The sequence below is a fragment of the Onychostruthus taczanowskii genome, unplaced genomic scaffold, assembly GCF_017590055.1.
Source record: "Onychostruthus taczanowskii isolate IOZ18803 unplaced genomic scaffold, ASM1759005v1 scaffold138, whole genome shotgun sequence".
NCBI lineage: Eukaryota > Metazoa > Chordata > Aves > Passeriformes > Passeridae > Onychostruthus > Onychostruthus taczanowskii.
This window is the reverse complement of record NW_024498551.1, coordinates 655,372-673,907: the sequence shown is the minus strand read 5'-3', so window position 1 is coordinate 673,907 and position 18,536 is coordinate 655,372. Positions and strand designations below refer to the sequence as shown.

General features: G+C 55.2%; 1 protein-coding gene across 14 annotated transcripts in view; it reads left to right on the top strand.

Moving 5' to 3' along the window:
- Window positions 1-18,536, top strand: part of MEF2D (myocyte enhancer factor 2D) — an 81,529-nt gene that overhangs the window by 45,408 nt on the left and 17,585 nt on the right. For 11 of the 14 annotated variants that reach the window (XM_041397319.1, XM_041397317.1, XM_041397316.1 and 8 more), the window contains 3 exons: window positions 4,018-4,221; window positions 11,997-12,134; window positions 15,797-16,007. In XM_041397319.1, the coding sequence (XP_041253253.1) occupies window positions 4,018-4,221; window positions 11,997-12,134; window positions 15,797-16,007 (553 nt within the window). Of the gene's footprint in view, window positions 1-4,017; window positions 4,222-11,996; window positions 12,135-12,266; window positions 12,402-15,796; window positions 16,008-18,536 lie in introns of all 14 variants that reach the window. The other 3 variants (XM_041397320.1, XM_041397315.1, XM_041397318.1) reach the window with 1 other exon arrangement.

Here is an 18,536-nt window from a genome sequence, read left to right as displayed (position 1 = left end):
CATAGAATCATGGAATGGTTTGGGTTGGAAGGGATCTTAAAAGTCCATCTTGTCCCATGCCCCTGCCATGGGCAGGGACACCTTCCACTATCCCAGGTTACTCCAAGCCCTGTCCAGCCTGGCCTTGGACACTTCCAGGGATGGGCAACCTGTGCCAGGGCCTCTCCACCCTCACAGGAAAAAATTCCTTCTAATATCCCATCTAAATCTCCCCTTTTTCAGTTTAAAACTATGCCCCTTGTCCCACCACTGTCTACCCATGTAAAAGGTCCCTCTGTCTGTTAAGCCCCTTGAAGTGCTGCAAGGCTGCAGTGAGGTTCCCCCAGAGCCACCTCTGGCTTCTCCCTCTCCTTCCCTCCCTCTCCTGCTGTTGCTGTGGATCAGGGATGAGGAGCTGATGCCTGCCTGCCTGCTGTGGCTGCAGGCTGCCAGCTAGACTGGCTTAAACCCAGTCTGGGAGCATCCTCAGCCCTCCCCCTGCTCTGGCTGGGGGCAGGGGGCATGGTCAGCTCTCCTGAGCTGCTGCAATGTGGGGCTGGCTGCCCCAGCTGGGCTGGGCACTGTCCTTGGCATGCCCGGGTGGCTCCTTGGCATGCTGGGGTGGAGAGGAGTGGGAATAGTGCAGGGATGCCCTGCAGAATGAGGGATTCACCAGTGGTGGTGCAAGGAGGTGGAGGCACAGCTGCTTTTGACGCCTTTGTTTGCACTGGGGCTGCCAAGTTCATCCTGAGCAGGGGCTTGGGGCTGCTGAGCATCACAGCTTCAGGGGGAGCTCGGGCTGAGCAGGGGCTCCTCCAGAGCCTTTGCTGCCTTTGCTGTTCCCCTGCATCTCCCACTGAGCCTGCAGCATGACCGCACCCTGCTCATCTCCCAGGTTTTGGCTCCCATGGGGGCACAGACCACGAGCCCACATGAGGCTCCAGCAGGACCTGGAGCTGCTGGAATGGGTGCAGAGGAGGCCACGGAGATGCTCTGAGGGCTGGAGCACCTCTGCTCTGGAGCCTGGCTGGGGGTGTTCAGCCTGGAGAAGGCTCCACGGAGATCTAAAGGGGCTCTGGAAAACTGGAGAGGAACTTTGGACAAGGACCTGGAGTGACAGGACAAATGGGGAATGGTTTTAAACTGAAAAGAGGGAGATTTAGATTGGATGTCAGGAGGAAATTCTTCCCTGTGAGGATGGGAAGGCCCTGGCACAGGGTGCCCAGAGAAGTTGTGGCTGCCCCATCACTGGAAGTGTTCCAGGCCAGGCTGGACAGGGCTTGGAGCAACCTGGGACAGTGGAAGGTGTCCCTGCCATGGCAGGGGGTGGGATGAGATGAGCTTTTAGATCCCTTCCAACCCAAACCAGTGTGTGATTCTGTGAATTACAGCAGCAGCCAAAACCAGAGGAGGAGAGCAAGTAAGAGTCACTAATGTCATTAGAGGAATTACTGTAGAGGATTTGCCACAACAGATCAGGCCATCAGTCCTTCAGGGCCAGGCTGCTGACTCTGGCAACTGCCAATATGGTTTACATCAGGGGAAAGGCAAAAAATCCCCTGCTAGTGTGGGGCAGTAATTCCTTCCTGACCCCTTTGGTGATCGGCTTATGCCCTGAAGCATGAGATTTGATTACCCTCTTAGACTTACAAGGTTAATTCTTCTAGATGAGGCTCATGCACAGCGTCAGGGAAGGTTGGAGGTTTCTGTCCCAGGTCATGAGTGGATGCACAAAGCCCTGTTAGGTGATGCTTTTGAGTGATGTGGTGGCTAAATGGCAAATCTTTGCTTTTCTCTGCAAGATGCAGGGGTGCCAATAGAGAGGGATGCTCTGTCTGCAGAGGAAATATCCCTTCATCTCTAGAGGGATCATTTGGTGGTTTGTGTTCTGCTGGGCTCTGCCCAGGTTCCTGCTTGATTTGGAGAAGATGACCCCACGCTCTTCACTGCTCAAGGGCAGAACCCAAACCATGCTTGCCACTGCTCTTCAAGGCCAAGAGCTGCCCCACTGTTTGGACCCCATGTCTCTGCCTCACCTCACTGCCCCCAGCCTTGGTGGCTGAGCCCATCTTGGTGCCCACCAAGGTGGGGTTTGGCCGAGTGTCCCTGGCACTGCTGGCTGCAGGAGCAGCCCTGGGCTGTTTGTTCAGGTGGAGACCACATGTTTTCCTCCTGGGGGCTCCTCAAGCTCCTTGGAGGGTCGGTCAGAGCCTGGAGAACACTCCAGCAGGGGCAGCAAGACAGGTCCTGCTGGGGAAGGGGGCAGGGAGACAGGTTTTGGTCTTAGAGCCTGTCCTGCCACAGCTGCAGGAGCAGAAGCACAGCTGGGTCCCACCTGGAGTCAGTGTGGCCACGGCTGGGCTGTGGCACTGCCAGCTCCCGGTGTTGGGAGCTGCCCACCAGCAGAGGTTTTGGGTGGCTGAGAAGTCCAGAATGAGGGGAGGGGGAGCTGTTGGTGACACGGGAGCTGGCCCTCAGGTGATTTGGTTTGCAGCAGAGTGCCCTGGGCTGGGCAGTGCTGGCAATGTGAGCGGCCAGAGCAGCGCACGTGGCGGCCACGGCAGCACAGGGACCAGCCCTGCACTTCCCAGGGGCTGAGACGATTAGAGCTGAATCTCATTACTGCCTAATTATCTCTGGGAGATGGTGGGGAGGGGTAGCAGCTTCCCTTGCCAAGTGTGCCCAGAGCTGCCCCTGCTCTGCCCTCCTGCCACATGTGGGGACACGGTTTTGTCTCGAGGGGTGCAGACCCTGAGGGTGCATTCTGGGTGCTGCTGGTAGCTCCACGGACTGTGGCTGTGATGCCACTGACAGGCTGAGCAAAGGCAGCAGCCTCATTCACTCTCCTCCCTCAGCTCTGTGAATTAAAGTGTTCAGTTGCAAAATTGATGCTGTGGCGGAGGCCCAGAGTGGAGTGGAGCCTTCCCATGTGGAGAGGGGGCAGGTCTTGGCACCCAAGGGCATCTCAGCTCGTCTCCAGCCCTTCCCCTGGAGGCTGCTTTGCCCCCAGAGCAATGCTTAGGACAAAGCTCTGACCTCCTGCATCTTATTTTCTACTTCTGCTTTTGATTTGCTCAGAGGGCATTGGCCAGGCGTCGTGCCTTCCCCGTCAGTGTGCTGTGTGTTCTGGGGGTGGGGACCCTCAGCAGCTGTCTGCACTGCAGCCGAGCCAGGGAGCCCCAAACCAGCTCCTTCTCCAGCAGCTGGGTCCTGTTAGGAGTGTGGTGCTGAGAGCTGAGCGTGGGCTGGGAGTCGCAGCCCAACGTCTGCCCGGCAGCTGGAGCTGCTGTCGGAGCCAGCACCCAGCCCCAGTCCTGGCCCCAGCCCTCCAGGATCACTCCTGCTCTGGTTACAGCTCAAGGCAGGGCGGGTTGGGGAGGCAGGGGACCCCAGTTGGGCAGGCAAGGAAGGAAAACACCCCAGTGAGGTCACACAAAAGGAGGACAGCAAGGTGAAAGCGGCAGCTGGGTGAGCCCCTGGCACAGGGGGGCTCGTGGTGCCCTTGGGGAAGCATAGTCTAGTGGGATAAGTGGGGGCTGGTGAGCAGGAGAGTGGGTCAGAGGTGGGGTGGGCACCCCTGGGTGGTTTCGGGGTGCTGAGCCCCAGCTCTGTGGCCCCCAGGGTTGGGCACTCGCAGTGCAGCTGCAGCAAGCGAGGACAAGATCTCCATCGCTTGAATATTCCACTTAAAAACCCGCAGCCCCCGGACAGATGGCAGCTCTGCTGGGGATTTTGCTGAAATTTATTTTCTCTTGATTTGGCAATATGTGATTTCCAACGCTGATAATCATCTTTGTGCTTGTGAAGTGTCTGCCTTTGGAGGATCCCAAAATAGGCAGCAATATGAACCGTTTGGAAGAGAGAGGCGAGAGAGGAGAGCTTGGGGTTGGGTCCAGTTGGGGAAACTGAGACAGAATATTCCTTCTGCATTCCCCTTCCTTTTGCTCTTCCTCCTGTGGTCATTCCATTTTTCTCTGGGGGCTCTTGGGCCTTTGGCAGCATGGACACAGCTTCTCACCGTGCTGTCCTTGCTTTCAGGTGACCTTCACCAAGCGCAAGTTCGGCTTGATGAAGAAAGCCTACGAGCTGAGCGTCCTGTGCGACTGTGAGATCGCCCTCATCATCTTCAACCACTCCAACAAGCTGTTCCAGTATGCCAGCACCGACATGGACAAGGTGCTGCTCAAGTACACCGAGTACAACGAGCCCCACGAGAGCCGGACCAACGCGGACATCATCGAGGTGAGGCCGCCCGGCCGCTCCCCGGCTGTGCCACCAGGGTGGAGCCAGGGCCGAGTCTGGTTCCACACTGCATGCAGGGAGGGGACAGGACATCTCCCCCACTCAGGTGGATTTTGTATGGTTTTGGTTCAGCCCATGAAAATACTCTGTTCTGGGTGGTGGCGTTGAAGCCGTCTCCAGTTGTGCGGTGACCTGAAACGTGTGGTGCAGGTTTGTTCTGTGGACCACGCTGTGGAATCCAGGCAAACCATGAGATGGATTTGGAGGCAGCTCCTGGGGCTGCTGCTGGAGTGCCTGGGGCAGCTGGTGACAATGTTCTGAAGTACCTGGTACAGCTGGTGACATTGCCCCCACCTGATACTCAGACAGACACAGCGGGGTTGTGGGAGGGCACCAGTGGCTAAATTGCAGGGGAATTCAGGTGGGATGGACCAGGTGGGATGGTCCAGGGCCTGCTCAAAGCATGGCCAAGCTCATGGGCTGGTGGGTTTGCTTAAGGCTTGTCTGGCTGTGTTTTGTGGGTCACCAGAGATGGCCTGACCATGCTCAGTCTGACCCATCCCCAGCACTGCCCCTGGCACCTGCCCAACCTGTGCTCACTTCAAGGCTGCTGGCATTGCAGGAGATGCTCAGCTGCCTTCTGCTGGTGGTGCCCCCACGCTGGCCCTGTTTTGTCCTTGTCCCTGGTGCTGGCAGAGCATTGCTGAGCTGGAGCATGGGGCACATTTGGCTGTCAGGACAGTGCCAGCAGTGCCTTGGTCATGGGTCACATCTTCTCCCTCAGCAGTGGCTGTGCAGATGGAGCTGCAGGGTCCTCAGCAAGGGGGCAGCTGCCATTAAACCTGGACAGACAGGCAAATGAAGGGCTTGACTTTGTAATTAGTGGCATTATGGGCATCAGTTAATGCCCTCAGAGCCACTGGTGGCAGAGCGGAGCAGCAGGGTCTGCACTGCTGGAGGAATTGGGCTTCTGCTTTTGCCTTTGAATTCCTTTGGTGCCCCTTGGCCAGTGTGCTCAGGCTTTGATTTCGTGAAGAAGAAGGGGAAAAGCCCAGCCTGCCTCTACCCCGCAAAATCTTGCTTTCTTTTTCTTTTTTATGCTCTGTAAAATGTGTCTTTTTGAGAGATTTGGACCTGAGGTGTTCACCCCGTGGCTGAGCCAAGCATCTCGCAGCATCTCCTTCCTTTGCTGGGCTTTGGAGACTCCTGCCACAGCACAGTTTTGTAGGGGCTTTGAAAATGATTCCAAAATGTCCTTTTTGGCCAGTTTGAGGCAGGTCATGCCCCTTTGCTGTGCAGATGCTGGCAGTTCCCTGTCTCAGCCTCTCCGGGATGCTCAGCCCGCGCTCGCAGCATCGAACAGATTTGTCTTGGCCTAAAAATACCATAAACATTTTGGGCAGCGTTCTCTGTTCCCTTATGGTCCAAGATGCAAACACTCCCAAGCCGACAAGTTACACACAGTCCTTGGCACCCAAAGAAACACTGTGTTTGCACCACATGAAAAGCTGGATCTGCATCCAAAGCCGAGGAGAGGAACATCGGGAGCGGAAGGATATTGGTGCATGGCAAGAAAAAGAGCCCAAACACGCCGGGCTCGGCATGGCTTGCTGGCAGAGCTGTCAGGGAGCAAAACCTGCTGGGGTGCAGGCAGGTTTGGAGGCTGCTCAAGCATCCCTCCTCATCCTTGTCTTGTCTGGGAGCAGGGTTGGGGCTGCTCGAAGATTTTTAGTGTTTTCTGAATCCATGCCCCCAGGAACCTTTCCTGATCTTGGTGCTGATTTCTGTTTCCCTTCGCCCAGGTCAGGTTCCAACAGCCCAGCTGTGTCCCCACTGCACACAAATGCAATTTAATCTCCTGTTTCTTGGTGGCTCCCAGTTGAACTTGACTCAGAAAAAGTATCTTCTCATTCTGGAAGCTTCCCCACATTGAGCGTTTAGAGACTGAAAACCCAGGCTGGGAATTTGCCACCAAATGTGATTTTAAGTGGATTTCAAGGGGCTGCTGCATCAACCCACCTTCCCTGTGATGTCTGCCTGCCTTTCGTGCTGAGGGATTCGGCCCTGAGTGGCTCTGGCAGCATCTCAGGAAGGATGAGGAGCAGCCAGGACCTGGAGGAATTGAGGCAGAAGCTTCTTGATTTTGTTTTTCTGGTGGAAGGAGAGCGAGCAGTGGCTCTGGAGGGCTAAGCCAAGCACTGCCAGCCTGGGGGCTCCTGGGGCCAGCAGCACTGGTACCACAGCTCAAGGCAGGGTGAGTTACTCTGTCCAAATTACATTTTAAAACGACAGTAAACATGACATCTCCTGGTTTTTGGTCCTGGGGAGGTGCATCTGAGGCTGAGACTGGAGCACCCCATCCCGTGCTGCACAGGAATCCCCTTGAGGGGTTTACCCCCTGGATATCTAGCGAGAGGCAGAGCTGCTCCATGCTGAGCATACCCAGCCCTAGCTCAGGAGGGGTTCCACACCCCAGCTGCCTTTTGGGGACCATCCCCTGTGGCCCCCCCCCCGTGTTTCAGCTGTGCCAGGGCTCAGCAGTGGCTGTCAGGAGCGGGATTCAGCCGCACAACCCCCGCGGCTTCTCTGTGCCCGGCAAAGTCCTGGTTATTGCAGGCTTTTAAGTCTGAGAAAATCTCTCTAATGCAAAGAGGGGGGTTTCCTTAATCAGGAGGGGGCCAGCTGAGCCCCCAGACAGGCACGCTGGGTGCCACGTGCCCGCCCGGCCGGGGATCACGCCGGCTTTGGTCCCCGCTGTCGCTTCTCGTTTCCTCCCAGCCTGGCTGACGTGCCAGCTCCTGATGAGGGACTTGGACAGAGCAGAGCTCGCCGGGCACCAGGATGCTCCACAGCCACTTAAAGGCACACAGCTGTTTCTGCCCTTGCCTTGGCTGAGTGTTTTGGAGGGGCTGATTTTCCCCGGATTCGCTTTCCTGGGGTTGTCGTTCCCCTGGATGTGTTAAATCAGACATTTTGCAGGATGCTGGGGAGGTGGTGAAATGCAGGGGCAGCTGCCAGTGTCAATGTCTTCATCCTCATTCTCATCCTTATCCTCATCCAGACTTCCCCAAAGCCCAGAGTGGTTGAGTCTCCCTCCTCTAAGGGAAGTCAACCGCATCCTGGTCGAGCATCGTTTCCTCTCACATGTTCTGCATTTCCTGCTGCTCTCTTACCCTCTCCGGGTTGGAAATCTGCTCCCATGTGAGCTGCAGTCATGGAAGTGAGAATATTGCCTGGAAAAGCAGGATGTGCACTGGGTTCTGGTAGAATGGGGGGACCTGAGCGTGGCAGGGAGAGGGGCAGGTGATGACAGAGGTGGGCTTTGCAATGGGAAATTCTCACCCTGGTTCTCTCTGAAAATTTTCTGCTGTAAAGGAATTGCTTTTTCATCTCTACCATATGAAAAACTGTTGTGTTCTGCTGGCTGCAGCCCAGTGACAGAAAGGTTTCCTGAAAACCTCTCTGCATCTTCTGTTTTTTTCCCTGGCAAAAAGAAAGAGGAGGAACAAGAAGGAAAGTTCTTTTCTAAAAGGCCTTGCAGAGATCCCGAAAACAGGAATCCTTGGGTTTGATTCCCGCTCCAGCAGAATTGTTTTCCTTTTACATCATCTCGACAAAAAGCTAAAAATGTGGGATGCACATTTTTTTTGGTTAAAAAAACCCGAAAGAACCAGCAGCCAACGCCTGTATGGCTGGAAATGGCATTTTGTTGTCCCCAAGCTCTCGTTGAGCAGCAGATTGCTGCAAGCCACGCTGCCTTGGCTCGTGTCCTGCTGCCACCCCGGCCCGGTCACTCCCTGCCGCCGGTGCTTCCCGTCCCGCTGTGCTGCAGATCAGCCCTGTGCTCAGCCCTGGAGCTTGTCCCCATCCCCTTCTGTCCTGGTTCAGGGCAAATTTGGGAGAGAACACCCAGAGGGGCTCCTCTAGAAAAGCAGATTCAATTGGCGCCTCTCCCCAATCGGTTCGGGAGAATATACCTCCTTGGAGAAAAGTAGAAAAAACCCTATTTATTAAACAATAAACCCTAAACAATATTAAACAATAAAACCTCTTGCTGCTCCAAAAGAGATGGCAAACTCAGAGAGTCCCTCTGTGGGCTGCAGCTCGGGTCACTCAGTCTCTGATCAGTCCCTCGGTGCTGGAAACGCCGCGGCCCAGGCCCGGCCAGGGGCCACAGGTGGAGCTGCTGCTGCTCTGCTGGCTTCAGGCCAGAGCAGGTTTGAACAGGTCCAAGACAAAGAAAAACCACAGTCCAGGGAGCGTCTCTACCTCAGCTAGCTAAAAACTAACTAAAAGCAAAGGAGAGCTCTGTCCCGCTGTCTGTCCATCCGCAGACAGCACAGTCCAGGAGCAGGAATGTGGAGGAGTGAGTGCAGTGTCTGAAAGCAAACTACAGCTTCTTCCTCCCCCTGCACTCTCTGGACGAGTCTTAAAGGTGCAAAACTTATTATTCAGCATAAACAGAACAGACAATTGGGGATAAAAGCATCCTGTAGTCAACCCAGGACACCTTCCCTGCAGCTCCTCACAGTGCTACAGGTCACAGTCCCAGCCCCAAGGTCACAATCCCAGCTCAGGGTCGTTGTCCCAGCTCACAGGTTTACAATCCCATCCAGGAAGGATGTTTTTTTTTCTCCATGCAGAACTGGCTTGACACTTCCTGGGGCTGCTGGTGGGTTTCCTGCAGGAGCAGGGATGGTGACACCACGGCTGCCCCTCACAGCTCAGCTGCTGGGGACCCACCCTGCAAGGAACTGTGGCCCTCACAGACAATGAAGCTGTGACTGATTTTACAACGTTGGTGGCTGGGGAGAGCAAGGAGACCAAGGCAAAGCTGGGACATCAGATGTGTTAGGCCCACAAAAGAAACCTGGGGAAAGATGAAGGGGTGATGCTGTGAGCTGTTTCAGGGTACGGGTGAGCAGAGCCACATCCACCCCGTTCCACTGCTTTCCTTGACACACTTGTTGAGGGAAACTCCCAGGGATGATTTTCTGTAGACTTAGAAATGGCAAAATGCTGAGGCTGGTGGTGGCAGCCCCTGGCTTGTCCCTGTGCTTGGTTTCAAATATGGGCAAAGCTGAGGGCTCTGGGAGCTGCCTAAAAACCTCCCTGGTGGATGTTGTTGCTTGGCTGAAACCTTTTGAAAAATCTCATTGTGGGGTTCCCTCCTTTGAGGGTCCTGGGGGATAGCAGTGGCTCATCCGTCCCCACAGCTTCTGAACCTGACAACAGCTGTTGCTGGAGGAGAGGAGTTTTCAGGAATTTTTTTGATTTTGATTTGATTTTGATTTTTTTTCCCATCCTCCCAGGGATGGGAGGGCAGAGATGAGATGTCCAGCTCCTGTCCCTGCAAAGGGAATCGTGTTAGGGTGGGCACAGCCCCTTGTTAGACACCAGAGAGTCTTTGCAGTGCCTGAAGGAAACTTCATTGCTCCACTGCTCATGGAACAACTTTTTTCCATTTTGCCTCTGAAAGAGAAAAAGGAAAAAACTTACTTTTATTAAAGAAAAGCTCAACTTTCCGTCTTTCGGCTGCGTCGGCGAAACAAAAGGTTTGGGGAAAAAAAATCCACAAAAACAGGTTTCAAAAAAAAAAAAAAAAAAAAAAAAGGCAAAGCTGTTCCTTCCCCACTAGCAGCACCTCTTCCTCTTTTGGGCCATTCTGAGAACAAACAAGGACACGTACAAAAATAGAAAAATAATAGGGAAAAGTCCTCAGGAAACTGCAGAAGAAGGCCTGGGAATCTCCTGGTCATGGCAGTGACTGATTCCCAGTGCCTTGCTCTGTAGACAGTCAGTACAGGAATTAGGGATACCAGGGATTACTAAGGTATAGGTATAATATTGATGTTAGGTACTATAAGAATTATTTGTAATTATTATTATTAGATAATTAGTTAATAATTAATCGGTATCAGGGATTATTGGTGACACCAGACAGGGCATCAGATGCCACCATAGTGAGGAGTGAGTGTATGTGAACCAGGACATTTCCCCTCTGCAACTCAATCCAGTAAGGAGGGTGAAAGTGGCGCCTGGGAAGGCCCAGGAAGGAGCAATTTGAATGGAAAACATTGTGAAAAGCTTCAGCTGGATGGAGAACAGGCTGGGTGGGTGTGGTGCCCACTACTTGGCCGTGGCTACCTGGCAAAAGGATCCACCGAGCCCAGCCTGTGGTGCAGAGCAAATCCTGCCAGCAGTGTTCCCAACCCAGCTGGAGCCATCCTGGGCTTTATTCACTCCAGGGTTTTATTTCCCCCAGAGGCCCTGTGTTTCCTGGAGCTCGCAGGTAGTTGAAGAGCCACTCCCAAACACGATTTGGCCTCAGAATGGAGATGTTTGTTGCTGTTTAGGAAGACAGAGAATTGTCAAGACTTTTTTTTTTTTTTTTTTTTTCCCCTGCTGAATTTGGCATGAAAAGGGATCAAGACTTCCAGGAAATTCTGTATCTTTGACTCCTGAAAAAAAAAAAGAAAAGAGTTGGCAAGTGCTGGTTCCATCATAATGCCTTAATTGCTTTTGGTATGTTGAAAATAGGGATTTTTCCCTCAATGGGGGATATTTCCCTCAATCCCTATTCCCTCAATAGAGGGATTCAAAGTGGATCTCAATGGGCTGCTGAATATGAGAGGGGAACTTTGGGGTGCCACTGTGCCCTGTGGTCACCGGGCTCCTCCTGTTGAGGAGTGCTTGTCTCACCTCATTACCTCGATGTAGCAGTGCCCAGGACCTTTCCTGTTTGTGAGTCCAAAGCCAGTGGGGTTTGCTCCCCAGTGTTGTCACCATCACCCCCTGTGTCACCCCCAGCAGGGCTCGCAGCTGTCACTGTGCCACATGCCCTGTCGTGTGATGCTCTTCCTGTGGCACCTTTGCATTTGGCAAATGCCACTTGTCTGGTTTTGTCAGGAAATTCTGACAAATTTGCCTATAATTTTGGGGTTTATTTTCCTATTTGGCTGTTTGTAAGCAGGTTTTCCCTGTTTTTTGCAGGACAGCAAAGAGCATGAAGGTTTTTTTCCCCCTTCGTGATGTTGTGGCACCTGAAAGTGATGAAGATGCCTGAGTTCATGCAGGGCCAAATTCAGTCCTGGTATAAACAGAACCTTTGAAAACAAGGCAGTTTCTCTCTGTTGCTCTCCATGCTCTTAGTTCCTAAATTGGAGACACCCTGGCATCAAACCCCAGGGGTTGTATCCTGACATTTTAACCCCATTGAGCTCAGTGACGTCTTGGGGTGATGCTGTTGATTTGTACAGGGGCAGGTCCTGCTCCATGCAGACCAGGGGATGTTCTTGGGGAGACCTGAGTTCATGCAGGGCCAAATTCAGCCCTGGTATAAACAGAACCTTTGACAACAAGGCAGTTTCTCTCTGTTGCTCCCCGTGCTGTCATTCCTAAGTTAGAGACACCCTGGCATCAAAACCCTGATTTGTACAGGGGCAGGTCCTGCTCCATGCAGACCAGGGGATGTTCTTGGGGAGACCTGAGTTCATGCAGGGCCAAATTCAGCCCTGGTATAAACAGAACCTTTGACAACAAGGCAGTTTCTCTCTGTTGCTCCCCATGCTGTAATTCCTAAATTAGAGACACCCTGGCATCAAAACCGAGGGGCTTTTTTAACCCCATTGAGGTCAGCGACATCTTGGGGTGATGCTGTTGGTTCGTACAGGGGCAGGTCCTGGTCCATGCAGGCCAGGGGATGTTCTGGGGGTTCCTTCCCGTGTTCCCCATCTGCACTCCCCGCTCTCAGACTGTTCCGGTTGTGTTTTCAGACGTTAAGAAAGAAAGGTTTTAACGGCTGTGACAGCCCAGAGCCCGACGGCGACGACTCCATAGACCAGAGCCCCTTGATGGAGGATAAATACCGCAAAGGCAGCGAGGATCTGGATATCCTGTTCAAGAGATATGGTGTAAGTACCTGCCCGTGGCTGGAAATCCTTCATTATATGTTCTTTTCTGTTTTGTTTCTCTTCTGTTCGACTTCCCCTCGACCTCGTCCCCGCTCCCTCCCCGACACCCCCGTGTCCCCCCACACGTAACAGGCGCTGAACAAGAAGCACAGGGAGTGCGAGAGCCCGGAAGGGGATGAAGTGTTTGCGCTGACCCCGCAGACGGAAGAGAAATATAAAAAGATTGATGAGGAGTTTGATAAAATGATGCAGAGTTACCGGCTCGCAGTGAGTAGCTGGTGGCCTGCAGCCCCCTGGTCCCCTCCCCGGTGCCTCCAGGTGATGGGGGGGTGGATTTTGCATGGCTTTGCTTTGGAGCCGTGCCGTGCCTTGGGAGCCGATGCCAACAGCCCCTGCAGCCCTGAATGCACCTGGCTCTTGAGTGCCCATCCTTGGGAAAATCGTTCCTACTAGCTCTGGCATTCCTGACCCTCCTTGGCTCTGGGCAGGCAGTGCAGGATGGTATTGTTTGTCTCCTCTCCTCTGCTGCAATTAGGGTCTCCTTTTTTGCCCTCTTTTCCTCAAAAACCCCAGATTTTTCTCTGGGTTAAGATCTCAGTGTTCATGTGAGCTGGTGGCGGGTGCCGACCTCTCACATCCTTGCAAAGCTCAGCCTGGTTTGGGCTATTCCACATTAATTCCCCCCAAATCCACCGAGCCCTCAGGGCAGCTGGTGGCTGTGGCAGAAATCCAGCGAGGTTTTAGCCTGTGATCCCGGAGCTGTCACTGGCACTGGGGTGGCATCAGGACAGTGCTGAAAGGGATTTGTGTCAGGAGACGGGAGGAGGAGGGGGACACATTTCAAATTAGTTGTTAGTTCAAGGGAGCAGAGACTATTGATGCAGGCAAGGGCTCTTTGGGGGATTAGCCCCGAGTTGCTGCAGCAGTAATTAATGCTGCAGGAGCAGGGGGGAGGCTCCTGTCCAGGGGTGGATGCAGCACAGCAAAAATGACACACACAGCCCCACCCAAAATAATCTGCCCTTCTGTGCTTTGCAAGCCCCCACAAGTTAAAATTCTGGCTTTTGTTGAGAACTGGGCCTTATGAAATCCCCAGGTTTTGTTTTGCTGACTCAGCGCTGTGTTGCTCCATGAGTCTCGCAGGGATCCCAAAATCTGCATTTTGATCCCCTAGATCTCAGGGTGGCAGGGGTGGGGAGGCTGCCCTGAGACCTGGCAGGGCTGAGGAGGTGGAGGATGTGATGATGGAGTGCAGGTGCTGATCTCTTGCAGCTCTGCTGTGACAATGAGTTCAGCCCCAGGACAGGGGCTCAGGGCAGGATTAGCTCTGTCAGGACATGGATCTACCTCAGCCTCCCAGGTTTCTCTAGGAGGGGTGCAGGTTCCCACCCTACCATGGTGTGTGGGGTGGGAGTAGAGCCCCAGCAGGACATGCACTCCCACAGCACCTGGCACAAGCCCTGTCAGTGGTGGAAAACAGGCTGAAAAGCCACCTGAGCTTTGTGCTTGGTGCAGAACACCCTCGTGAGCAGGGGCTGCTCAGCCTCAGAATGTGTCTGCTGTGAAGGGAGGGTCCTGAGTAGATTCCCATCATCCAGACATGCCAATCCAAAGGGACAATCTGTGCCCGGAAGTCCTTTCAGCAGGTGGCATTCAAGTGCCGGGTGGCTCCTCATCAGGGCATAGCATCTGGCTCCCCCACTAAACCTCCCTGGCAGCAAGGGGCCGAGCAGTGCAGGTGGAGTGTGTGGTTGAAGAAGACGCTTTTCCATTTTAACGCTGGGTTGGTTTTGTGTGTGACCAGAACTAACCCAGCGGGGTGGCCGGGGCAGCTTAACGACAGCTGTGTCTGCTAACGAAGGACCTCGGTGGGGCTTCTGCCTCTGGGGTTTGCCCTCACTTCTAACAAGAGCAGAAATCGTGGATTTTGGCTGATGTGTGCATCTTCTCCCCCAGACTTTGGACCGATGTGCAAACCGCCATTGTGCCCTCTCCAGGGCTGGGTGTCCTGGGTGTGCCGGGGCAGTGTCAGCCTGACACCTGCCTGCAGGTGCAGTGGGCTGCAGCTGCATTAAGGCAAACCTCAGCTCTTGGGCTGGTGTATCAGCTCACAGCTCTACCACGGCGTTGCTCAGCCGTGGTGTGAAGGAGCTTCAGCTCTTCCTCTCCCTCCCTGGGAGCGCTGCGCGCACACGGACGCGTTGGCAGTGATTTATTACACAACGCTGCTCCGGTGTTCGTGCAACGCCCAAGAAACCTTCCTCCTCCTCCTCCTCCTCCTCCTCCTCTGATTCTGCTGCCGTGCAGGATGAGCTCCCGGGCTGAGCAGAGGGAGGGCTCCGTGTTCCAGCTCTCCCTGGTGGTGTAGGAGTTGCTGAGCCCCAGGAGCGGTGCCGCGGCGCAGACTCAGAGCCGCTGTCCTCGCGGCTGGGCTGCGGCCGCGGGATATCTCTGAAGGACAGGATGCCCTTGGCAGGCAGGTGGGGAGAGTTCCTGGCAGGGAGGCGTGGGTGAGCACTGTCCTACTCCTTCCTGCCATCCCTCTCTCACCTAAGGAGCAGGACCTATACAGGAGCAGATTTTTGGAGGAGAGGGGGCTGCAAGGCAGCAGGGACATGCACTAGCTGCAGTGGGGAGACCTCAGCTCCCTCTTCCCTCGCTGGTGCAGCCTGTGGGGTTCCACCTCTGGCCCCGTGATGGTCCCATTCAGTGCCGGGCTACTCTCCCTCTGCATCCCAGAGCGAATTAAAGTGGGACTTAAGCAAAGCCCGTGCTAAAGCCTCTAAGCAGGTGCCAGCTCCTGTTAACGAAGAGCAAATCAGTGACATAAGACAAACGGCTGGGATAATCGCAGCGGGTCTGGCTCCCACGGGACGCTGGTAGGTGAAGCTGCTCCTCAACCTGCAGCCAAGATAGGGCTTTAGTGGTGCTCCTGCATCCCTGGGGTCAGGTCATCCTTCCCAACAACTCCCAGAGGAGACAGGAGGGATCCCAGAGTCACCCGGGGCTCTGTGGAGCAAAGTGAGTCTTTCCCAGGTGCTCAGCCACCAGCAGCAGTGCCAGCCCAGAATGGGGGTCCACTGCTGGCTTCCTGCTGGCTGAGGAATGGCCTCATAGAATCCTGCTTGGGGTGAAGGGTAGTGCCAAGGTTGGCTGCTCTTGGTGCTGGTGGGGGCAGACCACCAGGCTTGTGCCCACCTTCATGCTCTGGGCTGCTCCCAGCCTCTCCTTCATGCCTGCCCTGAAAACACAGGAGGTAAATAAACAAAGCCTGAAAAAGAGGCCAAAACAGCTGTTTGCAGAGCTCAGGTGTGTCCAAGAGGATGGCCTGCTGCTCTTCCTGCAGTTCCCTGGTGGGGAACTGGGCTCGGGTGCATCCCCTGCCCGGTGCCAGTGTGGGTTTGAGCGCAGCACTGCAGGTCAGCAGTGCAGATTTGAGGAGCCTGACTGTGCCCCCTTGGTCAGCAGCTGTGCTGTGCTGCAGGAACTCTTCCTGGCATTCCCTGGTGGGGAACTGGGCTCGGGTGCATCCCTTGCCCGGTGCCAGTGTGGGTTTGAGCACAGCACTGCAGGTTTGAGGAGCCTGACTGTGCCCCCCTTGGTCAGCAGCTGTGCTGTGCTGCAGGAACTCGGCTCCCCTTTACCCCCTGCTCTGTGTTCAGTCCACAGTGCCCGCTCCGAACTTCGCCATGCCCGTGACGGTGCCGGTGACCAACCAGAACACGCTGCAGTTCAGCAACCCGGGCAGCTCGCTGGTGACCCAGTCCCTCGTCACCTCGTCGCTGACAGACCCCCGGCTCCTGTCCCCACAGCAGCCGGCCTTGCAGAGGAACACGGTGTCCCCAGGGCTGCCACAGCGGCCAGCCAGTGCAGGTGAGCCATGCTGTGCCCCTTGGCACCCTCACCTCCTCGTCCTGCCTGCCTGGGCTTGCAGCACCCAGCATGGGGCATCCCTGAGGGAGGGGACACCCCTGCTGCTTCCATCCCCTGTCCAGGAGTTCACATTCCACCACCTGTGGGTGGCAGAAGCATCCTGGAAGATTTGCTGCCCCTCAGTGTGTGCTCCTGCCCTCCTGCCAGCCATTGATGCCCTGTTTGTGCCTTGGCCCCAAAGTGAGAGCAACCTCCCCACCTTACCTAGGTCTCTCTGAGAGCTGGATCCCTGCTGGATCCTGCAGGGATCTGTGTTGGGTTGGGCAGTGCAAGATGAGTCACCTGGCACCGTTCCCAGGCTTGGGGGTGGTGCTGGCATCCCACTTGCTGGTGGCACTCTGGTGACATGGGTCTGGCTGCCTAAAAAGGGCTGTTCTGAGTCGGGCCGTGCTGGTTGCAGTTGGCTGTGGGCGATTGCTCATGTGGCTCTGCTGACAGATCTGAGGAGCAGTCATTTCCAGCAGGGACCAGCAATGGCTGGCACAGGACAGGCTGGGGGAGAGGAGCTGTCACCCACATCCCCTACAGTGGCAGGGGGGGACAGGGACCGCGTGTGACCACAGCCCGGCTCTCTTTTATGATAATAAATAATATTTCTGCTAATTTGGATGTCACAGACGGTCCGTAAAAGTCACCTGGGCTGCAAATGGCGGAGCTGGTGCCAGTGACCACCTGGACATTTGGGTCCTCAGCTTTGGCCCCTGGGGCTGTGAGAGCTCCAGGGAGCTTTGCAAAGGGGATGGATTTGGAGAGAAGGCTGGGAGGTGCTTCCAGAAGCAGGTTGTGTGGTGGGTCAGGGTGAGCAGGAGGAATGGCCTGGCTGGGATGCCACAGGAACTGTGGTTCAGAAACAGTTTGCTTGCTCACTGCTCTCACCACTGTCTCCAAGGTGCTTCAGAGTACTCAGGTGTCAGGATGAGGCCCCAGAGCTGCAGGAGAGGGTTCATTCTGCTCTAGGACTGCTCCCAGGGAGCAGCATTTCACTGCAGGCAGGGTGGCAGAGCCTTCCTCGGGCACAGGCAGCCATTGCTGCGGCTGCAGGGATCTCCTGCCCTCTCTGAGGCCCCTCAGCTGAGAGCAGAAGAGGTTCCTGGTAAAGCAGACCCCTCTGGGGGCTCGCTGTTTCCAGCTCACTCCCTGCTCGTTTGAGGGGGATCGTTTTGCGGTTGCGAGCGCAGAGGTGTTCCAAGTCCGGCCATCTGTGTCTCATTCACTCGCTGCCTGGGACACGGAAGAAATCCTGTTTATAGGAGCCAGGGCCTTGCATGTTAGAAAATCTCCTTTTTTTTTTTCCCCCTAAATTTTTTTTAGCATTGCACCAGAGCTGGTTGTGTTGTTTCCAAACAAATGCACAGCGAGTGCTGGGTGGGAACCCTGACAGTGCCTGGTGCTGCTGGCTCGGGGATGGTGTGGGAGAAGAGCAGCCAAGGGGGGGTGTACGGGGCTGGCGTGGGGTTGGCATCACTCACCCAAGGAGGTGAGCCCTCTTTGGCACCATAGGCACCAGAGCCTGGGGTGCAAATGGGATCCCACAGCAGGGCACAACCACAAAACCCTGCTGGAGTCCCTTCTCTGGGACTTTGGGGACATGGGGACCTCTGGCTTTGCATCTCCATCCCTTGAGGGGGGGGTGCTGCAGTGTCATGCTTGCCACAACTAGTGGGTCATTTCACCCTTTCTCAAGCCATACAATTTTTGGGACCAGCCCTGCTCCCATATGGGGAGCAACTGTGCTTCCCTGCACGGCAACAGCTCAGCCCTCCCACCCTCCTCCAGCTTTCAGGGGCTCGCTGCAAGCCCAAAGCTGCGAGCCACGGGCTGGAGGATAAATATTCGTGTCTCAGGTTTCCCCATCTGGGTAGACAAGGGCTGGGCAGTGGTTAGAGGTGGGGTTTGGCACCAAAAGCCCCTTGGTGGCCAGCCCAGGGCTCCGGGTTGACTGCGGTCGCAGCTCCGGAGCCTCCGCGCCGGCTCTTGGCTGCAGTCGCCGCCCGCGGCGTGGTCAGGCAGCCCCGGCTGGGGAATAGGTGGCTTTCAGAAATAACTTCATAACAAGGCAGAAGAAAGATCAAGTCTTCTTCCAGGAGAGGCAAAACGTTCTGGTTTTTGGGAATAAAAAGGTCCAGTTTTTCCCAGTCTGGCGGGCAGAGTCAGCGCTTTGCTGCAAGTGTTGGGACCATGGAGTCGGGATCGCTGTGGCGTCCTGGCAGTGTGGGATGGTTTCCATTAGGTGTGAACATTACAGGGGGGATTTTGTTTCCTGTCATGCTGCTGGGGCTCTCTCTCCCCTAGCAGCACCAGCCCCGTGTCCTCCAAAGGGGGGCTTGGAATAAAATAGCTGCAGTGTTTTCCAAGCTGCCTCCTTTGGAACAGGCTCCTGTGCACCTGGCTCCTTCCCAAAGGAAACGGATCTGCCTGGATAACGTTTCCCAACCTGATCACCAGGAATGCTGCTCCTTTTGCCCAGGA